The sequence below is a fragment of the Neophocaena asiaeorientalis genome, unplaced genomic scaffold (genome assembly GCF_003031525.2).
Source record: "Neophocaena asiaeorientalis asiaeorientalis breed wild unplaced genomic scaffold, Neophocaena_asiaeorientalis_V1.1 scaffold757, whole genome shotgun sequence".
Taxonomy (NCBI): Eukaryota; Metazoa; Chordata; class Mammalia; order Artiodactyla; family Phocoenidae; genus Neophocaena; species Neophocaena asiaeorientalis.
The window spans coordinates 928,147-941,828 of record NW_020172686.1 but is presented as its reverse complement, the minus strand read 5'-3'; the positions used below and the strand labels follow the sequence as shown (position 1 = coordinate 941,828).

General features: G+C 51.4%; 1 protein-coding gene across 4 annotated transcripts in view; it reads left to right on the top strand.

The window, feature by feature from the left end:
• Positions 1–5,955, top strand: part of GOLGA3 (golgin A3) — a 43,800-nt gene extending 37,845 nt beyond the window's left edge. For 3 of the 4 annotated variants that reach the window (XM_024739875.1, XM_024739874.1, XM_024739873.1), the window contains 3 exons: positions 340–504; positions 1,885–2,048; positions 2,563–5,955. In XM_024739875.1, coding sequence (XP_024595643.1) covers positions 340–504; positions 1,885–2,048; positions 2,563–2,779 — 546 coding nt within the window. In that variant the 3' untranslated portion in view covers positions 2,780–5,955. The remainder of the gene's footprint in view (positions 1–339; positions 505–1,884; positions 2,049–2,562) is intronic. The other variant, XM_024739872.1, reaches the window with a different exon arrangement.
• Positions 5,956–13,682: the final 7,727 nt, after the last annotated feature.

Genomic DNA, 13,682 nt, shown 5'->3' with positions numbered 1-13,682 from the left:
GGCAGGCGGACTCTCAACCACTGCGCCACCAGGGAAGCCCGGGGCTACTCTTCATTGCGGTGCGCGGGCTTCTCACTGTGGTGGGTTGCAGAACACAGGCTCTAGACTCGCGGGCTTCAGTAGTTGTGGCTCACGGGCTCCCGAGCGCAGGCTCAGTAGTTGTGGTGCACGGGCTTAGTTGCTCTGCAGCATGTGGGATCTTCCCGGACCAGGGCTCGAACCACGTGTCCCCTGCATTGGCAGGCAGATTCTTGGCAGGCAGATTCTCAACCACTGCGCTACCAGGGAAGCCCAAGACCTTTCAGTTTTAAAAATCTATGACTTTTTCACTTTCTTTAGAATATTAAATCTGAGCTGGAGATGGTACGGGAAGATCTGTCCCTGACCCAGAAAGATAAATTCATGCTTCAAGCTAAAGTGTCGGAACTGAAGAGCAACATGAAGACGCTGCTCCAGCAAAACCAGCAGCTCAAGCTGGACCTGCGGCGGGGAGCAGCCAAGATGGTACTGGGCCACCGGGCGGCTGGTGGGGCTCCGGGGATGTGCTGGCGGGAGGCTGGCAGGCTTTCCAGTCGGTCAGCCAGTCACAGAGTTACATTAACCAACACTGAGTGACGGTTGTGTGAAGATAGATGACGATGGGGTGTTCTCCTCGGACCACAGGCCAAATCTTTTTAATTTAGAGCTTTTTCCAACAGAGTGTTTGCCTCTTTCTATGAATTTAGATGCCATTTTATTGTACTATGCTTTATAAAGCAAATGGGGGCATGGTTTGCTTGTGTTAACAGGAGCCCCTGGGCCTCTAGGCGAGACCAGCTGGGACACAGCAGCTGCCAGAACAGGCTCAGGGGCCCGGGGAGCCCGAAGCAGCCATCATGAGCTCTGTTCAGGTTATCTGTTTACCCACCGTCTGCTTTTCTGCTCAGTCTATGTAAATATTTTGCAGGTGCAAAGAAGTCGCGTAGATTCAGAGGTTTATTTAGCATGGTTTGTTTATCTGTGGAAAAAGTTTGAAGTCCTAGGAAGGGGAGTCTTATGAGTTGGAAAATTGACTTAATTTCTTAGGGAAACTCAGAGTCAAGGCCATGGTCTCTCTGGAAAGCTCCCACCGTGAGCTCTCATTTAGGGAGCTCTCAGCAGCTCCGGCCTCCTGAGGAGCCAGGATTGTAGTGTTGCTTCATTCGTTAGGAAGAAGGTTTTCTATTCAGCCAACATTTCTTGAACCCCCGTGGCTGCCAGCTCTGCTGATTTAGAACGAGTGGGAAGTGCTTCCCCAGAGGCCCAAGGGGAGCTGGGGAGGCGCCTTGAAGACCACGTGTGATGGCGGGGACCCTCGGGGAAGGGGCAGGGATGTCAGCCTCCGAGTGGGAGAGCTAACTGTGTGCCTTTTTTCTTTTTTAATAAATTTATTCATTTTTTATTTTATGTATTTATTTTGGCCATGTTGGGTCTTCGTTGCTGCACGGGCTTTCTCTAGTTTCCGGTGAGCTGGGGCTACTCTTCGTTGCAGCGTGCGGGCTTCTCATTGCGGTGGTTTCTCTTGTTGCGGAGCACGGGCTCTAGGTGTGCTGGCTTCAGTAGTTGTGGCACGCGGGCTCAGTAGTTGTGGCTCACAGACTCTAGAGTGCAGGCTCAATAGTTGTGGCGTGCAGGCTCAGTAGATGTGGCTCATGGACTTCAGTAGTTGTGGTACATGGGCTCAGTAGTTGTGGCTTGCGGGCTCTAGAGCGCAGGCTCAGTAGTTGTGGTGCACAGGCTTAGTTGCTCCGTGGCATGTGGGATCTTCCCGGACCAGGGCTCGAACCCATGTCCCCTGCATTGGCAGGCGGATTCTTAACCACTGTGCCACCGGGGAAGCACCTAACCGTGTGCTTTTAAAAACAGAGAAAGGAGCCGAAGGGAGAAGCCAGCTCTTCCAGCCCCGTGACGCCGGTGAAGATCCCTGACTGCCCCGTGCCGGCCTCGCTTTTGGAGGAGCTGCTGCGGCCCCCGCCTGCCGTGAGCAAGGAGCCCCTCAAGAACCTCAACAGCTGCCTCCAGCAACTCAAGTATGACTCTGCTCTGGGCTCCGTCTTGTAGTCTTTACAAATAAGTTGCAGGTCTCAGTTGGAAGAATCTTCCCTGTTGCCAGCACCGCACCGTGGTGTTTCTTGGCGAGCGGCTCCGTGGTGTTTCTTGGTGGTGGGCTGGTCCCGTGCCTCTCCCTCCATCTCCAAGGTGGGAGCTGCCCGGGGATAAATGACCCTGCACGCCAGGCAGTGGGAGGCCCGTGTCTGAGGCAAGGGCAGGTGTGGCTCTGGCCCTGTGAGCGGACGCCCTGCAGGACAGACCCTCGGCTCTGTGTTTCCCACGTTCTCCCCAGTTGGCCTGTCGGCCTCTGTGTGGTACACAGGAAAATGCTCAGAGTCTCTTTCGTGCTGTTGCAGGAGAGAGGCTCGACGGGCCCCCGAGGGTGTGCGTGAGCGACCTGCCGTCAGGGCCGGGTCCGAGGTGGCCAGCTGTCTCTGGGGGGGACAGCGCCCCCGGCTGTCGTCTGACCGCGCGCCTCCCCTGTCTCCCCAGGCAGGAGATGGACAGCCTGCAGCGCCAGATGGAGGCTCATGCGGTCACTGTGCACCAGTCGTTGTCCTCGTGGACGCAGGGGGACCCCGCCAGCCCCTCCCGCCTGGGCGATCACGCCAACCCCAGAGGAGACACGGAGCAACACGGGCAGAGCGGGGCCACGAGAGAGCACTTTGGAGCGGTGACCGCCGAGCATCCCCACCCCGAGTGTTTGTAGCTGACTGCAGGAGTGCTCTCTCCTCCGTGTTATTTGACCGTGTGCTCTGTTGTCTTCCTAAGAGATGAAAGTTAAGTTTTGCATTGGCCGCCACAGGAGTAAAGTAACAAGTCGAGAGCCGAGAAGTGATGACAGTTATTTGCAGGTCGCAGCCAGCTTTTCCCACGAGGTGACCAAATCTTAAAAACCTAATCTAGGGCTCAGCAAGACATTTTGCATGTGTCTGAAGGGTTATCTGCGGAAGGAGGCATCTTAGGCCTGACCGTAGACGCTGCTCTCGGACAGCCGCTGGTGGAGGCGTTGCGTGGCTGCGTCCGGCTTCTCACTTTCCTGTCTGATTCAGAAAGAGCTTTCCTCCCTGCAGGAGTGAGACCTCGTTTGCACCTTTGGTTTTTATTTTATTTTGTTTTGTTTTCAATAGCCATCTCTCCGTAGAACGTATATATAAATACCGGAAATCATAATCTAATCTTTAAAAAGTATATGCTCGTATTATTTAAGAATGACCCGAATTGTCTTTTTATTGATTGCCTTTTGAAAATCTGCAGTTAGGAAGTAACGTATGTGTAGGATTTAGGAATGTCAGAAGATTATGTTTTAAGAAATGTAATTATTTTATTTACCTTCTAAAGCCAAATATTCTTAGGCAGAAGTGCTTTGTTATTTTAGTTTCACTTAATTTTGAGGGTCTTTCCTTGCCATGAGTGCACAACGCCCACCTGTTTGACCCCTGGCCCTGCGTGGCCTCGCTCACCTTGGCCAACCCCCGGGCAGGCCTGATGGCCACCAGGACGCCCCCATAGACACCACGGTCAGCACACGCTGACCTGATGCGTGAGGCATGGGGAGAGGCCTCAAGAGGTGGGGGGGGGGAGCAAGGAGGAGGGGCAGGGCCAGGGCTCCCGCGGGCTCCAGACCAGGGAGCACTTTGCCCTGTGTGGCAACATCCACCAACGCCTGTGTGGTCGTCAGGAGATATGCTGGCCTCTGTGTGGTGACAGCCTTCAGAAGGGGGAGAAGGCCCTTGACCCTCTCATCTGGAGAGCAGCGAAAGGGGCAGGTCAGCATGAGAGGGTCTCCCGAGGTTTACCTGAAATCAGACACCCCAAGTGTGCGAGGTCCCGCCTAGAGTGACTGTGAGACTCGAGGTTTATAAGCTTGCCCCTAGTTTGCTAAGATGATCTAAAATAATGTTCATTGTTCCAAGTTAGAGAAGAGAAGGGTCTGTGTGGCCCCCTGTGCAGGTCGGCTGGTCTGAAGATGAAGTGTGTGGTGTTACTGATCAGGCCAGACATGCTTGTGTCACTGCATCACCTGGTTCTCTCTTGTGGAGAAGACAGCGTGGTGTTTTTAATCTGCTTGTGTTCTCTCACAGTATGCTGTTAGAAGGTTAATTGATAATATTAAAGTAGCATTAATCACAAAGATGTTTAGTGTTTAAAAAAATTCCCCAGGAAGTATTGGAACGTCTAAAATATGTATATCATTTGTACAGGGTTAATCTTGTTAATTATACTTGAAAACTTTATTCTACTCTTCATTTTAAGTTGGAAATCGTTTCTGACAAAATTGTTTTTGTACCATTGGAAAAGAAAAATGGTAATTTATGTTCTTATTTATTTTGGCTGTGATATCTTTTGTTTTAATTCTAGAGCCAAGAAATCACTTAGCCTCATTTTGTAGCTGCTTTCTCTCTCCTTGCTGAGGTCTTCCAGAAAATCAGTGTATCTTCCTTAGGAAAGGATAAAGGAATCCTGAGTATATCCATCAAGAGAAAGCCAGTCTCTGTTCCCCACGCCTTTTTCCTTTGTCGAGTCACCTCCGTGTGTGTACGTGCGTGCGCGCGTGTGTGCGTGTGCATGTGTACGTGCGCGTGTACGCGTGTGCGCGCCCTTAGCAGCAGTGCCTCGTCTGGGCTCCTGCTGTCATCCTGTGCCAGCTTCATCCACTAGTTCCGTGCGCACCCGGCCTGCCTCTGGCCTGAGCGCTCGGGCTGCTCCCCTCCCGTGTCCTGTGTGTGCCCCTCGTGCTGCCACGTCTGGCCTGTAGGTCCCGACCAGGGGCCCTTGTGTCCGGGCTTCCTTAACAGATCACCCTGAAGGGGGACGTTGGACTGAATCACCTGCTCTTCGTTTGCTGCCGGTTTTTTCTCTGAGGGGCTTTACTGGCGCTCCTGTCTCCCAGAGCTTGATTCTTTAGGGAACAGCGTTGGAAATATTCTTCCGCTGTGGGCAGAAGTGGGAATTAGGAACTTCCTCATGGAAAACAGCAGTCCACTCTGGAGCACGTGTAGAAACACGTTTGCTGTTGCGCTGTATTTGTGTATGTTGTTCATCCTCGTGTCCTCACTGGAGAGCATGTCAGCTTGGACACTTCGTGATGTTATGACTTGATTTTCTTATGCTCCTAAAATAACTTACTGTGCGTGGTTATTGTTGATTTTTCCACGGTACACATCCGATAGATGCCACGGATCTTTTAGATTTACATGCCTTTGTTCTACTATTTGGAAGCTGTAACAGGCAGTGTCTTTGATGAGACGTGAAACTGGCTCACACTCTGGCCTGGGGTCCAGGTGCCAGGGTGGGCCTCGAGGAAGACAGCCTGTGGAATGCTGCATTAGGAAAATTCTCACTCAACTCCTCCTCGGTTTAAAGACTTTCCTTGGTATAGGGATACTGCAAAAGCCATGGGCCTGCAAGGGCACCGTGACATATATTCCTACTTTTCTGAGTATTTTTTTAACAAAAATTAAATGTCGCGTGTAAAGATTGCTAGTAGTGAAAGGGACCAGCGGATCTGAAAGAGAAATGTCCTGGAGCATCCCCAAGGGCCGTGATGTGCACAGGGCGGGGCTTGTGAGAGTCTTCTCGGAGCCTCACTCAAGTTCACTCACTCCCCGCAGGGCGCCTCTCAGTGTATGGTGGTCTCAGGTTATAATAGGATCCTTGACAGGAATGCTTCAGAGGATCTAGAAAACTCGGTGGTTTTAAGTTATTCATGTTTAATAAAAATTTCCTCATTAAAAGGGAGTCCTCAGGTTGGGGCTATTCAGGGGAAAAGTGTCACCGTGCAGAATGAATTGTAACTTAAAAAGCATGTTGATTTTTTATAAATTTAAGTGTGCTTGGGGATTCCTTGAATTTTGTGCAATAAACTATTTTTTCTTAAAGATTTTTATACTTCCTTGGGGTGCTTTCATTTTCATGTATATATCTTGTCATAACTGGGAGTAACTTTTATCTCATGTTGTTACCAACTCTGTTCAGATAACTGAAGAGAATTTTCTTCTGCCAGAGTTTCAGATGGCCGCGAAATCTAACTCCTTGTGGCTGCTGTTGACCACAGCAGGAGCGAAGCGTCTCGCCGTGTTGCTTCCTCCTTCACCCGCACTTCACTTGTTACCACACGCCAGTAAGTACGGAGGTGGGAAGCGTTCACAGGAGGACCGCTCCTTCACGGGGAACCGCTCCTGAGGCTGCGGACGCACTGCACGCGTGCTTCCGGTGTCGTCCAGCCCCCAGCCTCCACTGACTGTCCCTCACCTGCAGCAGTGGGACTGTGACTCCGAGTCGCAACCTTGTGGCTCCCCAGTCTCACCTGCCTTCTTCATCCATACTTCATTTTTGATCAGCGAGAGCAGACCGGATGTAGATTCTTCAGTTAAATGTTATCACTTAACCAGCATGGTAAAAAACGTACAGAAAAGGAGCAGTAAACCAGTGGTCACAGAATTCAATTTTGTGGTGGGTTGGACACATGTTTTCTTGTGTCTCCACCTCGTGAGCTTCTATAACCAAGGGTCAGGTATTACGTGTACCACCCAGACCTAAATGAAGATGCTCTGACTGCCTCCTTTTGTGGCCTTAACTTCCTGAAGTACTGAGGATGCAAATTTTCCTTCCTACAGTAATCATGAAGAGGGTGATTATATGTATCGGAACTTTTCCCTTTTCCTGTAAAGCTGCTAAACACTTGCAGGCGCTAAACGAACGAGTTGACGGGTTTATTTTTAAGTTGTCTCTCCGTCAGATAGCTGCTCCATGCCGCACCCTCTTAACGGTAGTGCAGTGGTTGCTACCGGAGTGGTCCAGGTGCAGACTCCCGGGCAGCTGCTCCCCGGCTCAGGGGGTGCGAGTATGGGCAGCAGTGCGCACTGAGTGTGGCCCGAGGACTTGGTCTCAGCCCTCCCGGTCACGCGGTCTCATCCGTCCTGCAGCCGGCTAGGTGGGGACAGAAGTAGGATTCTTTATGCCACCGACGTCCAGTGTGGTAGACAAGCGTGATAGCTGTTGGGAGAGTCTCCGAGCCTTTCCCTAAATGAGGAGGAATTCTTAGCAGTCAGCAGCTGCCCGCCCCAGAAGCAGCATTTATTGGAATTCTTCTGCTCGCCTTCATGCTAGCTTTCACGTCACAAAGAGTGTTGCGGGTTCTCGTAAGAAGCATTCTTTGGCAATGACTTTTTCCTGGAAACACAGGGGATGTGACACTGGGCTGCTGGCCCCTTTGTCTACCTGTTTGGTGGGGTGCGGAGGGCGGCGCTCCTGCGCCAGGCCCCCTCTCACACCCCAGCCCATCTCCAGGCGGAGTGGGCACCCCCTCCCAAACAGCGTGCTTCTGGCTCGGGCTGGAAGCACCTCGAGGTTTGCACGCTCGGCCCTCCTTCGCCTGGTCTGGCACTTGCTGGAGGAGGCTCCACTCGGGGGTAATTCTCGGCTCCTGGGGTCTCAGGGCCTTTGTTTCGTCTGTGAGCTTTCCATGTGCATTTCTAAAGACCTGATGGACATTTTGGAGTGATTTTCCCGGTGCTTAAGCCTTGGTGTGTTGAAAGCTGGAACGCCTCATTTCCATCCAGAAAAGAGTCCCTTCCTTTGACCGACTCTGATCGTGATACAGTCCCCTGGTCTCTAACCCTCAGGGTTTCCCACCCTCGGCACCGTTCTCGCCGGCCCAGTCTGGCCCACGGCTTCTTCCCTGTCTCTGTTCCGTGCCCCGCCTTTCTCCGCATCAGCCGGAGCCTGGCTTAGCTGTGGAGGCAGCCCCTTAACGCTGTCCAGCCTTCAGGGTCGTCGTCCTCCCGCTGCTGCCCAAGCCTTCCAGTGGCCCGAGTGCCGCGCACATGGCCCGGCCTCCCAGCCCGCTACCATCTGGCCAGGAGCAGCCTTTCTGGCTTCCCTTCTTAGCTGGTCCGCGTGCATTGGGTGGGCTCTGCAGGCCCCGCCAGCACTCGCCCGGGACGTAGATGTGCGCCATGGGGCGGCAGGCGCAGCTCCTCGAGCCGGTGAGATGGTGCAGGGCATTGACCGGCTGCTGCGAAGCCCTCCCACATGGCGACAGCCTTGTCCTCGGCCGGTGCTCTGGTCAGCATGCGCACCTACCTGAGGAACAGTGCCAGCAGCTGACCCACAAGGGCCGGCAGGTGGGAGCAAGCGACGAACCTGTCCGCTCACGCCTCTGGAGACTGGGGTGACCTGTTCCTGCGATGTGCCTCGGCCTCTCCTGGCCAGTCTGCGTGCCCGCGACAGGCCAGGAGTGCCCTGGCCTTGCCCGGGCGTCTTGCCCGCTTCGCTTGCCCTGAGCTGCCCCTGCCTTGTCTCTGCTCACTGAGCACGTGTCTGAGTCTGGGGCTGGCGCTCACTGTTCCTAGAGCTATCTAAGAGCAGCTCCGCAGGAGGAAGAAGCCTGATTCGCAGCGTTTGGTGATTCCCAGGTGTAAATACCCCACTGGGGCACATGGGACGCTCCCACTGTGAAGTCATTGCAGCTGGGAAGGGGTGTGGGCTGTCGCAGGTAGGGGATTCTGGCCCGGCAGACTGTGCCCTAGGGATGCGACAAGTGAGCAGAAAACAGACCTGGGTCAGCTTCTTAAAACCTTCCCTGATCCCAACCCCGAATGACCCTTGAACCTGTGTGCACTTACAGATAGGTGTAAGTTTATACCACTTTACATCATGTTTCTTTTCAGCAATGTTATTTCTGGAGAGTCCCTGTTTCTCCTATTAGATTACAGGGCATCAGGGGCATGGGGAACACTCAGCAGGTGGATTTCATTGACAATGAGCCTCAGTTAGCCTAGTTCAGTAACTGAAAGACATGTAAACAAACACCAACTGGGTTTCCTTCCGTGCTAATTTGGTGTAGAAATGGTGGCTACATATAGTACCACAACAAAACACTGCTCACAGAGCACTTTCATGAATTAGGAATAAAAGCCCCTCAAGATCTCTTAAAATTCTGTAAGATCCTGACAGCTTTTTTTTTTTTTTTCCGGTACTGTTGTGGCCTCTCCCGTTGTGGAGCACAGGCTCCGGACGTGCAGGCTCAGCGACCATGGCTCACGGGCCCAGCCGCTCTGCGGCACGTGGGATCCTCCCGGACCGGGGCACGAACCCATGTCCCCTGCATCGGCAGGCGGACCCCCAACCACTGCGCCACCGGGGAAGCCCCCCCTGACAGCTTTGTGTAAAATATCCCTTTGCTAATCTGCAAATGAAATGTCCAGGCTCCCTTGCCGGTGCAGCTTCCTCAGTGGCTGCATCTTTGCCATCTCAGGGCTCCGAGGATCTCGGTGGCTTCCTGCTGTGGCCGTCCCTCGTCACTCGTAGGGCTGCACTTCCCCTCTTGAATCACCTGGGATGGGCTGCTTTCCTGACCAGACCCCCACCATGTGTAACAGCATACATATTTTTCCTCCTCGCATTGAAGGCTATTCACAATACATGTGAAACTAGACCTCCCCCCTCAGTCTCCGGGGCTGGCTCGGACCCTGGCCCTCTCGTGATCTGGGGTCAGGAGTGAAGTTAGGAGACCGACTGCAATCAGCAATTAGGTTAAACCTGCTCCTTTCCCAAAAGACCATCAGTTCCCCTAAACTTAATTCCTCTTCATTCGTGGAAATCCACTTCTACCTGCAGGGGTTTATATCTCAAATTCTCTCATTTCTACCTCACAGGTGAATAGTGGCCAGTATAGGGTTGGCTGCTTTTTTTATTATTATTTTTATTGGAGTAGAGTTGCTTTACAATGTTGTGTTAGTTTCTGCTGTACAGCAAAGTGAATCAGCTATATATGCACATATATCCCCTCTTCTTTGGATTTCCTTCCCATTTAGGTCACCACAGAGCACTGAGTCAGGTTCCCTGTGCTAGACAGTAGGTTCTCATTAGTTATCTATTTTATACATAGTTATCAATAGTGTATATGTGTCAATCCCAATCTCCCAGTTCATCACATACCCCTGCTTTCCCCTTGTTCTCTACGTCTGTGTCTCTATTTCTGCTTTGCAAATACATCTATACCATTTTTCTAGATTCCACATATATACTTTAATATACAATATTTTTCTCTTTCTGACTTACTTCACTCTGTATGACAGTCTCTAGGTCCATCCACGTCTCTGCAAATGACCCAATTTCGCTCCTTTTTATGGCTGAGTAATACTCCATTGCATATATGTGCCACGTCTTCTTTATGCATTTCTCTGTTGATGGGCATTTATGTTGCTTCCATGTCCTGACTATTGTAAATAGAGCTGCAATGAACATTGGGGTGCATGTGTCTTTTTCAATTGTGGTTTTCTCTGGGTATATGCCCAGTAGTGGGATTGCTGGTTCATAGGGTAATTCTGTTTTTACTTTTTTAAGGAACCTCCATAGTGGCTGCACCAATTTACATTCCCACCAACAGTGCAGGAGGGTTCCCTTTTCTCCACACCCTCTCCGGCATTTGTTGTTTGTAGATTTTCTGATGATGCCCATCTAACTGGTGTGAGGTGACACCTCATTGTAGTTTTGATTTGCATTTCTCTAATGATTAGTGATGTTGAGCATCCTTTCATGTGCTTCTTGGCCATCTGTAGGGTTGGCTTCTTAATAGTGGAATTGTGTTTCCCCCCACCCCTGCTTTTATCGCAGTCTTGTTTAATGGAGTGTAGACTGCATTAGATGGTGGTGAGGAGAATCCAGCCATAATAGCATACCTATTGTTAGCTGGATTCCACAGAAAATCGTGGTATTAAGATACTGGTTAGGCTGGTAAAGGCTATGAGACCCCGAAATTCAATGGCTTAAATGAGAAGTTTCTCTTTCACGTAACAGCCGAAGCAGAAAAACAGGACTGATGAGGGCAGCTTCTGGTGCCGAGGACACAAGTGCCTTCTAACCTCCAGTCCCATCTGTGGCCTCGGACAGCTGCTCCAGGTCCCACTTGTTACTGTCTGCATTTTCCCAGGTGGAAGGCACATCGCACACCCTCGTTCAAGGGTGTCACTCACTAGCTGTGTACACCGTCTGTTGCCTCCACTAAGTCACCAGGCCACAGGATGTGTGTTTGTAGCAGTGTGTCCAGCTCCAGCTGGGACTTTCTGTTATCAAGAGGATGGATGCTACTGGCAACAGCCTCTATCACAATACACAGTCTCTCAGATCAGCCCCCTGTGCTCTGAATTCCTGGGATTTATGATTACTATAACAGAATCCCTCATGATGGGGGCTGACCCTGCTACCCTTGAAAGGCATGTATATATATACAACTTTTATGTTTTTTGAAGTATGAAAGAAGTGGTAATAACAGCTAACGTTTATGAAGTCCTCACCTTGCTCTGTAGCAAGAGCCTGGCACATATGAATCCTCATCTCTGAGACAGGGGCAGTTATCATCCCATGTTACCCCTGAGAAAACTGCAGCACAGGGAGATGAAAGAATCCACCTACAGTTACCCAGCAGGCAGGGGCGGTCTGCCCAGGGCCTGGCACTCATCACTGCACAGTGGCACAGATTCACAGAAAGGTCAAGACTGGGGAGCAGCTGGGGACTGAGGTCTGTTCTCAGGTACTTAGAAGTTAAAAACAACAAATGGTAAGATTTCATTCTAACGTGGTGCTTGCTCTTCCTTTTTATTTATTCATTTAGGTTGCGCTGGATCTCACTTGTGGCACACGGGATCTCTTTTTAGTTGCCGCATGCGGGCTCTTAGTTGCGCCATGCATGTGGGATCTAGTTCCCTGATCAGGGATTGAACCCGGGCCCCCTGCACTGGGAGCGCGGAGTCCCACCCACTGGACCACCAGGGAAGCCCCTCTTCTTTTTTTTTTTTTTTTTTTTTGGCGGTATGCGGGCCTCTCAGCGTTGTGGCCTCTCGCGTTGCGAAGCACAGGCTCCGGACGCGCAGGCCCAGCGGCCATGGCTCACGGGCCCAGCCACTCCAAGGCATGTGGGATCTTCCCGGAACGGAGCACGAACCCGTATCCCCTGCATCGGCAGGCTTACTCTCAACCACTGCGCCACCAGGGAAGCCCCCCTCTTCCTTTTTAAATGTAGACAGAATTTACACTAAAATAGGCACCGATTTTAAGTGTATATTTTGGTGAGTTTTGACAAATGTCAACCAATGTGTACCTGTATTACTATCAACACAATAAGATGCAGAGCGTCTCTTCCACAGTGAATGTCCCCTCATGTCCCTCCCAGCTCACCACCCCACTCAGGCAACCCCTGTTCTGATTTCTATCACCATAAGCTCTGCCTTACCACTTTTGTGTGGGGTTCTTTTGCTTAGCATGGTTTTCAGATTCAGCCGCCTTGTTGCTAATAATAAACCTCCATAGGATTATCATATGACGATTCCAAATTTGTTTATCCATTCTTATGGGGTTTATCCAAACATCTGGGTGTTTCTCGTTTGGCTATTATGAATAAAGCTGCTATGAACATTCTGTGAACTTTCTTTTTCACACCTAGGGCTGCACTGCTGAACCATAGGGAGGCCTACGTTTAACTTTACAAGAAACTGCCTCATAGTTTTCAAAGTGGTTGGCTCATTATACGCTCCTACCAGCAGTGTATGAGAATTATAAAGCTGCTCCACATTCTCAGCAAAATTCGATACTGTCAGTCTTCTAATTTTAACCATCCTGGTGGGTGTAAAGTAGTATCGTTCTGGGTTTAATTTGCATTTCAACCATCCTCAAATTCACTGATTCTTCTGTTGTGCTCGATTAACTGTTAGTACCATCCAATTTTTTTAACCAAGGATGTCAATTTTATTTCTTTAGTTTTTTTTCTATTTAAAAAGTTAATGTATAAATTACACAGTAAAATTAACCCTTTTTATTGTACATGCCTGAGAGTTTTGACAAGCATATGTAGTTGTGTGACACTACCACAATTAAGACAAAAGCTTCCAGCAGTCTTTAAAATTCCCTAAGCCACTTTATAGTCAGCTCCTCCCCCGCCCGCGGCGATCACTCCCCTGCCTGTCCCTTTGCGTGAACGTCCAGTGAACAGGGTCACACAGCGTGGAGCCTGACACCTTAGGTACAGCTGTGCATCCGTTTCTGGGAAGCCGTGGGTGCCCACAGGGCTAGGGTGGTGAGAAAGTAACCTACTCCGGCTAAGAGAGTAATCAGAGCCCGATAAGCCAGACGCAGAGACGAGTCTGCTGCGAAGTTAACAGGAGTCACGCTGCGGCTGGAAAGTCGGCTTGCTTCGGCGGAGAAACTCGTTCTCTAGAATCCCAAGCTGTCAGAACCTCTGCTGTTTGAAAGTGTGTCCGTGAGAGTAACATACCCGACGTTCGCCTGTAGGATCTTGGTCGCTTTCACCTGCCGAAGCAGCCAAGTTTCCACCCAGCGCAACACAAAGCTGGTTGTTTCCAGGGAAACCGGAGCGGTTCATTTGTGGTCCCGCCGCGACCGGAACCTGGGCCCGGCCAGCCTGCGGGTTGAAGCCCCAGCGCGGCATCCTTGCGGACCGCACGGCCCAGGACGGCCCCTACCCCGGACACCCCGCCCCGGGCCTCAGGGCCCGCTGGACCCGCCCCGGGGGGCCGTCCGCCCGCCCGAGGACCCCGCGTGCCGGCTGCCCGCGCCACTGCCTGACAGCGTCCTCACCGGCCCCGCGCCTG